The sequence below is a fragment of the Pogona vitticeps genome, chromosome 1 (assembly GCF_051106095.1).
Source record: "Pogona vitticeps strain Pit_001003342236 chromosome 1, PviZW2.1, whole genome shotgun sequence".
NCBI lineage: Eukaryota > Metazoa > Chordata > Lepidosauria > Squamata > Agamidae > Pogona > Pogona vitticeps.
This window is the reverse complement of record NC_135783.1, coordinates 190072967-190083605: the sequence shown is the minus strand read 5'-3', so window position 1 is coordinate 190083605 and position 10639 is coordinate 190072967. Positions and strand designations below refer to the sequence as shown.

At 46.1% G+C, this 10639-nt stretch overlaps 1 protein-coding gene across 1 annotated transcript; it reads right to left on the bottom strand.

The window, feature by feature from the left end:
* Positions 1-1823: 1823 nt before the first annotated feature.
* LOC110088322 (testis-specific serine/threonine-protein kinase 6) lies at positions 1824-8757 on the bottom strand. The gene has a single exon (XM_078393398.1). The coding sequence runs from the start codon at positions 3948-3950 to the stop codon at positions 3117-3119; it is 834 nt and encodes a 277-aa protein (XP_078249524.1). The 5' UTR covers positions 3951-8757; the 3' UTR covers positions 1824-3116.
* Between the last annotated feature and the right edge of the window lie 1882 nt (positions 8758-10639).

Genomic DNA, 10639 nt, shown 5'->3' with positions numbered 1-10639 from the left:
AGACAAATGCAAGGCTGGCCACCCTGAAGCTTATGAGGAAAAAGTGTTGGTGTTTATCCTCAACCAAAAAATATTCAGGGAATAGAGACCCCCATCCCTTCTTTCCTTTTACATGTGTGGGTAACTGTTAATGGCAAATACAGAAAAACAGCATGAGTATGCAAGTAAGCAGTGGGCTGTATAACTGAAACACTGTGTAGGTTGTAGGAGCCCAGGGATCTAAATTTTAGATGCATGGCTTTGGAACAGCACAGTTGTATGGAAATACAATCGTACAGACTAGGGCCAGAGATAGTCTTTTTTGCTCTCTCAGAATTGCAAAATTGTCTGCAGGACATTTGGCCCAATACTGTATATAGCACTATGTCTGAAGAAATGGGCGGAATTTAGACCCAGCACTAAGGTCAATTAACAGTGCAGGAGTATTAGATACAGAGCCAGCCCTACCATTGGGAAGCAGAAGGCAGTCACTGGGCAGAGTTTTCCATGTGCTGCCTGGACCTAGATCTGGTGCCCTTTGAGTCTAACATGAAAAGAAGTTCACTTCACTATTGTAATTCTTGTTGCTTGCAATGAGTTCCCCCCCCCCCCATTAAAAGTTGAACTTGTGGAATTATATAATGGGATAGTTCAGTGGCTTAGGTCTCTGGTTGCAGAGCCACCAGTGGGAGTTCATTTCCCCACTTTGTCTCCTTGAGAGGGGCTGGACTTGATGATCCATAGGGTCCCCTCCAGCTCTGCAGTGCAAAGGTTGTTAAAGGAACTTTAAGGTAGAGTTGGAATCCATAGGCAAAGCATCCAGATACATTACCATCCAGCTACTGTGCAAAGGCCTCCATAAAGGAAAAGTCACCACCTTCTAAGGGAGCCCATGCAGCATTGAAAATTTGGCAGAAGAGAAAAGGAATCAAAATTGAACTCTCTGTCAACCATCACTCTCACCAACAAGAACCTGGCATAGATTTAGACATGTTGGAGACTCTGTTAGGATTGTATCCTCACTCTTCCCCATCAGCATGCACAACAACTAGCCACAATGTGCCTTGTCCTCCATACAGAGAAGTTAGATTGAAATGCCAAGTTCATACCCTCATGTCAAAGAACTAACCGGATTAAACAGGGGTTTATCTCAGGTGCAGCTCCAATCTTGTAGCAATCCCTCCAATATCCTGTCCCCATATAATGGGTGGGAAGGGGACTGATCTTCAACCTAAGGGGAATGATAGGATTGCTCAGGGATTTGGGGATAGAATCATACTCTTCATTTTGCCATTCATTTTGTCAATAACCTTCATCTTGAACACTCTCAAAACAATCTTAATCAGCTCTAAATTAGACATTGCATAATAAATCAATAAGTCACTGAGGTTTAAAATGCAGATGGAAAAATAATCTCTCTTTGGCTCTTTTCCCTTTTGGAAACACAAGACGCATACACTTCCCTTGAACAATGTGTGAAGATACGCAGAAGGGTATCTCTGGGGACCTAACTTGTCTTGGAGTCTTGGCGGAACTACCCTCAGCTCCTTGCAGACTTCTGAGGCCAGATAAAGAGACCCCATCAGGGTCATCACCTGTGTTATTCGGATTTAGCTTTTGTGTCAAACCAGACTGTCCGCTGGGGGAGGCAAGGGCATTCATGTGAATGCATGGTTTTTTTCCTCTTAACACACACACACACACACACACACACACACACACACACACACACACACACACACACACACACACACACACACACACACACACACACACACAGTGCAAATATATTTTCTGACATAACACGCATTTCAAATATGTTGAATTTAGGATAGCTTGCTCCCCAAGATTTTAGCAAAACAAAACAAACCCCATTCTGTGTTTTAAACCCAACACTGTGTTTTAAATATGATGAAACAAAAAAAATTTGCACTTTTACTCACTGTAATTTGATGTGTATAGCCTTAATCAAAAGCTTTTGCTCTATAGGCAGAACAGGTAATAGCTACAAGCATAATAACCGTCATGCAGAGTCTTCCAGGTCCTACATTCTGGTCACACCAAGCCAACCAGTTGCCTATGGGATATCTACTAGCCCAGCACCCTCTGTCCTGCATTCTCCAACAACTGAAAGAGAGAGGGATATTGCCCTCGATTTACAGCCCTCCCGAATAAGAGCCATGACTGGCCTTAACCTCCATGAATTTATTTCACCCTTTTTGAAACCATGCAGACAAATCTCCCTCACTACTGCCTTTCCCAAAGGCTGGAGGTTTACAAAAATAGACATCTTTACAGTACTACCCCTAGTGGCAGTGAGTTCCACAGATTGACTGTGCACTGATGGAGGACAGATCTGTACATAGATCTTCTCCACACTTTCTCAGCCTGGGCATGATGGCCTCGGACTGCATAAATAAAGGGACACCGTGCTAGAAGCAGAGTGCACAGCTGGGTCCCTGTGCTGCTTCTAACACGGACAGCAACCTGCCTAAACTGATACTGCACATGAGAATCCTCGCAGTATTGCAGGGGGTCTGGGACACACCTTTCCTTAATATAGGATGATCTGCTTCTGCCTGTTTGGCAGCCTTCTCCTTAAGCATGGGTGTGCACTGGCCTTCTCTCTCCCTCTTTCTCTTGAATTGTGCATAGGACTACAGTACTGAATAGCTCAGTAATTTAGGCATCTGGCTGTGGAGTCAGAGGTTGGGAGTTCGATCCCCCCCCCCCCAACACCTCTTTGACAGGAGCTGGACTCCATGATCCATAAGATCCCTTCCAGCTCTGCAGTTCTAAGATGATGATGATTCAAACAAATGAGAAGTACAACCGTAAACAAAATGACAACTGATGCAGGAAAGAGGGTTTTAAAGATCTCATTGGCACCCCAATTGTAAATACATATGTTTGGAAGCAAGTCCCATAATTCTGGAGGAACTTACACTGGAATTGTTTTCTTTACTTTTTCCTTGAAGCAATTTGCCCACTTCCTCCCCATTGGTCAACATCCCAGAAACCTCTTTTTGGCAACTACGTATACATTTCTGTTGTTCTGTTCGTGCCGTCTCTCCCTCTTGAAGCAGCTCCGATCTGGCACCATCCCCAGGAGTGGCAGGACCCTCACCCTGCCCCCTTTATGTTTCCCCTTTCAGCCAACTGTTCTTGGACACTTGGCCTGCACAGGGTCGAGATTCGGGACTGAACTGGAGCAGCTGTGTAACGAGAGCTTTGCAGGGCTCCGAAGCGGAGGGTAGATCTTCTGGGAATAGGACTCCTTTTTTCTGGCGACAGGGCATGTTGTGGATATGGGTGTCATCAAAGGGCATGCAGCCAGTAATCATCACATACAGCATTACACCCAAGCTCCATATGTCATACTTTTTGGGATCATAGGGAATGCCCATCAGGACCTCTGGGGACGCGTAGGCAGCTGACCCACAGTAGGTGGTACTCAGTTCGGGATACCCGCGGGACTCCTTGCCAAAACCGAAGTCGGTCAGCTTTGCTCGGCGGCCATCCGAGGTGAGCAACACATTTTCACACTTGAGGTCCCGATGCACCAGGTGCCTGTCGTGGAGGTAGCGCACAGCACCCACCACCTGGGCAAAGATGTCCCGGGCCTCGGGAGTGCAGGGCAGCTTCCCCACCTGCTGGACCATTTGCAGCAGATCCGTGGAGGCTGCTTCCATCACGATGTAGAGTGTCCCATTGCAGACTTCTATGAACTCGTAGACTCGGACGATGTGCGGGTGCCGAATCCCGCGCAGGATGGAGAGCTCTCGTGGCAGAAACTTCTCCACAAAATCCCGAGGGGCTCGGCGCCGATCCACCATTTTGATGGCCAGAGGGCCCTTGTATTTGGCAGAAGTGGCCACTCTCACCTTAGAATAGCTGCCTTCTCCCAGGGTTTGGCCCAGTTTGTAACCCAGGTCACTCAGAAGTTTGTGTCCTCTGGAAGCCCTTGACATGATGACCTGGTAAGGCTAAAAAGGCCTTTCGTTTTCTGAGACTCAGTGCTTTAACCCATTGTGATTGACATCTCTAGACCTTCACTCCCCATCATGTGCCTACCAAGGCCCTGGCTTCGAAGTCATCACTACTCACACAGCTATTGTGAAGTATGAGTGCAGTGTCATGTATTATGTCTCCTTGCACATAATCACGAGTGGCTTGCAGGTAAGGACCACAGCTAGGAAGAATAACTTGGACACCTCAAGGGGCAGCTGGAACAGGTGTGGGATCTTCTCACTGACCTAGCTGTTTCCGTTTGTGTGTGTGAAGCCTCACTTGCCATCCGAAGGAGCACAGTCCCACACAGAAGGCAACCACTGCAGGGAGAATGAGTCCTCACCTGCTCTGAAGTTTTCCTCCTCTGACCTTTTGGGAGCTTCACAACTTCCTTTAGAATTTTGTTCTCCTTTGAAATGTGTTGAAGGACAATTCTAAACGATTAAAAATAAAAGACAGAACTGATTTGCGCCAAGAACATAGTATTCTCAGGAGTTCTAACCGTTTAGATTATGTAAACAGGATGTCAATTTGAAAGGAAGTTGAAAGGATGGATATGTTTCATGTTCCAATATGCTAGCACTACAGTTCTGATGTCTTTAATAAGCAGACTGTTTTTCTCTCAGCAAAATAATTGCCCCGACCAAACAAAAACGAGGGCTCAAGGTCAAACTTTTCCAGGTAGAAGTAAAATATTTAACCGCATCTGTTAGGGAAGGTCTCATACTGGAAATTCTTTGGTTTTTCTGATGAGACATCTTCATAAACAGATGCTCCCCTTCATCTTTTATAGTACAAAAATTCATGGGTCACTATCTAACCCTCCATAATAAGGAGTATCTCCCCTAAGATGCTGAAATGGTACATTTGGGCACATCACAGCTCATCTTTGCTTTAGAAGATCATGCTGCATAAATGTATAAATATTTCCCCTAAGTCATACGTAAAAATGAATTTAAAATGTTTTCCCAGAAACAAGTACTACTTTTCCCCAAAGGTTTTCTTCTAATTGTACTCCATTTCAAGCGCTGGTGAAGGATATGGATTAGATGATAAGAGCTCATGAGGTAACACCACTGTTTAAATAATACTTGAATTTTAAGATCCCTGGTGTGTGTGTATTTTTACAGCATGATAATATTCTCCTTTTCCCAGTTATTTTAATTATCAAATTGGGTAAAATGTAACTATAGACAAGTACTTTGTTCAGATTAGGAAATTAAGCGCACAGTGTTCACTTTTGAGGCTGTTCACTGCAAGTATAACATGAGAGAAGCTTTAGGCAGAGATGTTGGCAAGTCTTTGAGTCCAAGTCCCGAATCCCAACTCTTGAGTCCCTATTACAAATGAACTTTTTCCTCCCGGAAAAAAGGGAGGATGGTTGGTTTCTGAATCAGGAGTTGAGTCCGAGTCATTGGGAAACCACCCCCCCCCGAGTCGAGTCAACTCACCAGTGTGATATAAATCTGACTTGACAGTTGGTCCAACTCATCCTAGGGTTTAAGAGGACAGGAGTTTTGGATTCATAGAATAGTCTGCTTATTTTTTTCATGATTGACGTAGATGCTGGAGGACAACTGACCCTCATTCTACTGCTCCTTGTTCCTTAAGAGTGCTCTACAATCTTGAGAGGAGAGGATATCACACAGATATTGCTGCTCCTATCCGTAACCATGCACTGAGTGTGGAAGTTCACACTGGGCAAGTTTGTGTGTATAGATGTCTTTGTACACAGGCTTTCAAAATGAGATGGCTCCTTGATCTCACAGGGTTCCACCCCTTGTATAATATTCTAATTCAGAAACAGTTGTTCACAGATCTGAGAATGCATCTATATTTTAAACAAATGCTTGCAAGTACATGCAGAGCTTCTCCTTCCTTGGCTATGAAAGAGAAAAATTACCAATTGGCTCAGAAAGATGTTTCTATACTCAGCACAATGGGTCCCCTTGTATACGTAGAGTCCTGGATTACAGTACAGTATTAGTATTGGGCCCTGTTAGAAACCGGGAAAAACCAAATGCATGCATTGTGTTCGAAAGGTGCCTCCTGCTTTCCAACCCACTCGGCTTATGCCATGGAGTTTATCTCGGTGTAGCAGCTGACTAAACCAGAGATGTGCGCCTCTGGATACCTGATCATTATGAGCAATCGGACAGCGTGATAGTAGAGTTGACGTAAGCAGCTTTCACCTGTCTCAGCCTCCTCACATTGTAGGCAGTGTTGTGAATGGACAGTTTCACGAAGATGAGCTGCATGACAGCAAAACTTATGGGGGGGGGGAGAATAACTCCAAAGGCAGACCTTTTCAAGGGTATTGGCGGGAAATAGAAACGTAAAGGCCCAGAAGACAACACTTTCCCCACCCACCTGAGGAAAGAGTGTCAAAAGTCCCCCGCCCACCCCCATCCCTGAATTTTCCTGCCAGGCCTTCACATGTCTGGCAGTATCTGCCCACACAACTTCCCTCATCTGCAAAAGAACCAGAACATGTAACAGCCCCACACTTCAGCTGCTGAGGTGCGGTTGTGTGAACGGCAGAGTTTCAGATCAGTGTGATCTGAAACTCAGGAGAGGAAGGGCAATAGGATTCATGATCAAAAAATAAGAAAGCACAGCTTCTAGATTCATCTGATGAGCCATTCTGATAAAAGCCCCTACTCTCTCTTGTGGCTCACTGGCTCCTCCGTGTTGATTTTATCTGGCCTCCCACTTCAAATCTTGCTTTTTTGTTTGTTCTTTCTTCCTGCTATTCTTGAACGTTTTTAGACCGGACTTTGTGCCCCTCCTCCCTTTTCCTATAGTGACTGCCCTTTACAGGTTTTTGGAGAGTCTGCTAGGTTGTCTGAAGCCATTTTGATGGTAGAAAGCAAGACGACAGGGTCAGTGGGGCAGAGGAAGATCACTATCAGATGGCACCTTTAACATACTCAAGGGGTCTTCGCCCATTATGATAACTGTGTGCTGTGAAGTTGATTCCAACTTATTGTGACCCTTTCCAGGGTCTTCTAGGTAGACAATATTCAGAAGTGGTTTACTCTTCCCTTCTTTTGGGGGTACTTTGGGATTGCGCAGCTCACCCATGGTTACACAGGATGGAACAATGGGGAATTGAACTCCCAACTTCAGTTCTGCAGCTAGATACTTACGTAAATCACTGTGCTATTCAGCCAGCTGAACTCAAATGTGAAAGTAGACAACTATATAATGCTGTCTTGAGTACATGAGCTCAGTGTCCCTATGCTCTGCACAATGGGGGTGCCCTAGCCACTAGATGTGAGAGAAGAGGTTCTTTAGCCAATAAAGATAGCTAGCCAGGTGCCTAAGAGGGCAGGAGGGAGAAAGGGGAATTGGACAGAAAGTGGTCTTGGGTACCTATTCGGAACTGAAAAGCCCAGTGTTCAAGGGAGTCATTGGCTGGCCACTCATGGGCAGCTGATGTTGAGGACAAGAGAAACCCACCAATAGCACAGGGCAGTGATCCAGCCTTTCTGTAACTAAGGCACATACAACAATGACTGGGTCTCCTTTCTCTGGTAGTGATGAATGCCACCAATGCCATTGCTTAAACAACAAGGGGGGGTGCTGCCCCCTGTATCTTCTGTGATCCGAGTACTTATCACTAGTCTCAACTAGACAGTAGACACAATGACTAGACTGCTGAATGGCAAGCCAACATGGAGGTAAATCCCACAGAGTCAACAACTCCAATCTTGCTTGAACCAGCAACAGGAAATGTGTTTATGTTCAGTAGACAAAGTGTGGTACAGGTTCAGCAGATGGCAGCTTGTGGGTTTTCTTAGCCTCCATAATTTGAGCACCACTCTTCTACGGGCAAAAGCACCTCTAGGGACAGCTAGACCTAGGCCTGAAGGCGCAAGACTGAGTCCAAGGAGCCCCTAAAAAGTTTTGGGGGTTGGGTGTTTATCTATTTTTTTGAGTCAATTGTAATTTCATCCAAAACACCCATCACAGAATTAGGAGTCTGCCTTGTGTAATTCTAGACCTGTCAACCCAGAGGCCTTTGAGTACAGTGGGGCTTCCTCCTAGCTATGCGGTGTCCACAAATGGGCAGAAATGGTTCAACCTCTCTCCAACTTCCTTTTCACTACAGCAGTTCTTCCCAATTCAGCAGGGCTCCTCTTTGTCCTCATGGCAACAATGGGCGTTACATCAGGGGACACCCGAAGGGACTACAATTGTGATGTAAGGTGCACAGTTTACTTACACACACACACCCAGCTTGGAAACACTGAAATGAATTGGAATATGATCTTTTCAGAGCACTATTTGCTGGATTCCTAGGAAGCGGTAACTGAGTCAATGGCATTTATGCTAAACGAAACTAGCATGAAAGCAACCCTAAACCTGATGAACTGTCAAGTCCTTCTCTCCAAGGGACTGCCGTTCTCTGAAGGAAGCTAGCTGCCCTCTCCAATCAAAAAGGCATGCAGACCTCATCAAAAGAAAGCTTTGCTGGCCATCTAGACCAGACCTTTGCTGACCTCAGTATTTGGCAGACCGTCTTCTCCCACCCAGATCTACCCGGATCACCCGATATAGCCAGCAGGAACGGCTGAGGGGCCTGACGCCAAGGGAGGCCCGGAAGGAAAAAACAAGAAACCGGGCCTTCTTGGCGGTGGCCCCTCAGCTGTGGAACACTCTCACAACCTGACTGGCCCCCTCGCTGGGTGTCTTCAAAAGCCAGTTAAAAACTTGGCTATTCAAGTAGGCCTTCCCTCCAGTCAATTAAGTTGTTTTTGTATTTTTTAAATGATTTTATACATGTTATATTGATGTGTTTTTATCTATGTAAGCCACCCCGAGTAGACATTGTCTAGAGGGATGGGGTAAAAATAAATAAATAAATAAAATTAAATAAATAAATAAAGCCTTTCCCAATCCCAGCATCTTCCAGACATCTCTGTCTACAGCTTCCACTCTCCCCAGCCAGTGTGGCTGCTTTGGATGATGGGAGATGCACTCAGGCAGACCTGGAAGGCATCTGGTTTGAGGGGAAGTCTCAAGGCACTTCCATTTTCGGAACCTGAAAGGCAATGGGAGCAGGAACCATGTGGCCCTCCAGAACTTCTATCAGCCTTATTCAGTATGCTCAGCTGGGGAAGAGCAATAGAGGAAGTTCTCCCAAAAACACAAAGGTTTCCCAGCTCTACTGAAAGGCTTCTTCAGAGAAAGAAGCGCAACTGAACCCCCAGTTAAAAAACCAAAGGCCAGTGCTTCCTTAAAAGCAGCATGTGGGTAAGGTAGGATTTGGTTTACTGGTTGGCTTCGAACTTTCTGACTTATTCATGTAAGCTGCCCCAAGTAGACTTTGTCGGGGGGGGGGATATAAGTCCAATAAAAGTAAAGTAAAAGTATAGTAAAGTCTGTATTTATTATTATTATTATTATTATTATTATTATTATTATTATTATCATCATCATCATCTAACTGTGCTTCCAACACATAATAGTTCTGCTCTTGCACCTTAAATCAGTCAGCAAGTCCCTGATGGCTCCCCAATTACAGACCACAATACTTGCAGGTGGGAGAGAGTCATTTCTGGTCTCTCCTACAGGCAGATATGGTGCCTGGGTGTGGAGGAAGCTACTGGGCTGGAGAGTCACAACTGGTTTCTACCATTCTTTCCATGTCGGAAGGCAGTTGCCTCCCTATCCTACCTACTATGTTAAGTCCCGTCTCAGTTCCTGCTGACGGCTCAGCCCGAGCTTGGGAATGGCAATCTGGCTTTGTACATTTTGGTCTCTAGGAGGACTGGATCTCCTTACCTCCCAAATGGGGGTGCCGCTCACGGCTCTTCATTAGACTGCAAGTAAACTGCTAGATAGTCCAGGGGTTCAGGCATCTGGCTGTGGAGCCAGGGTTGGGAGTTCGATTCCCCCCAACTGGGCCTCCTTGACAGGGGCTGGACTCCATGATCTCTCGAGGATCCCTACCAGATGTGCAGTTCTAAGATGATGGCGACTACTACTACTACTAAATAAGATCGAGTTTCCCAGTACAGTATCAGGAGTTCATGGCTTCGTTCCCCACCCCACTGCGCAGCAGATAGTTTGGCTTTGGAATATTAGGGGAAAAAACCCAGAAGGGTTCCTAGGATAAATATTAGGGGAAGCCAGAAGGGCAAAAGACTGAATGCATGGAAAATGGCAACAATGATTTTTATGGCCATCGGAAGCCGAAGTGCTCAGCGATTGATTTCCCCTCTCTTAGATCACAGCAACGCACTTTTTCTTGCCTCCGTAGTCTGCTTCCAGACCACCTCCATCCAGAGCGTTATCCAAGCCAACTCTTTGCAATCGAAGCGCTAAAAATCCCGGCGGGCCTTTCTTAGGGAGGTGTTTTCGGGGGCACCCTTCTTCGGCAGAATAGGGACGAGAGAATCGCCTTCGTCCCGACCCCTGGGTGGGTGGATGGGTGGGGGGAGAAAAAGAGAGAAGGAGCCATCAGGGAACCCTCCGCGCCTTCAACGCCGCAGACCGCCCTGCTGTGACTCTTCCCGGATGATGATGATAATGATGATGAGTCGGCAGTATTGTCCTCCGGCGAGACACACGCACGAGCTGCCTCCCCAGGCGAGTCAAAGCAGAAAAGGAAACAGGGCGGGCGGGAGGGGGAAGCGGCGAG

What these genes read in the sequence shown, in the direction of transcription:
- LOC110088322 (XM_078393398.1), bottom strand. Translation starts at nt 3,950, where the DNA reads ATGTCAAGGGCTTCCAGAGGACACAAACTTCTGAGTGACCTGGGTTAC.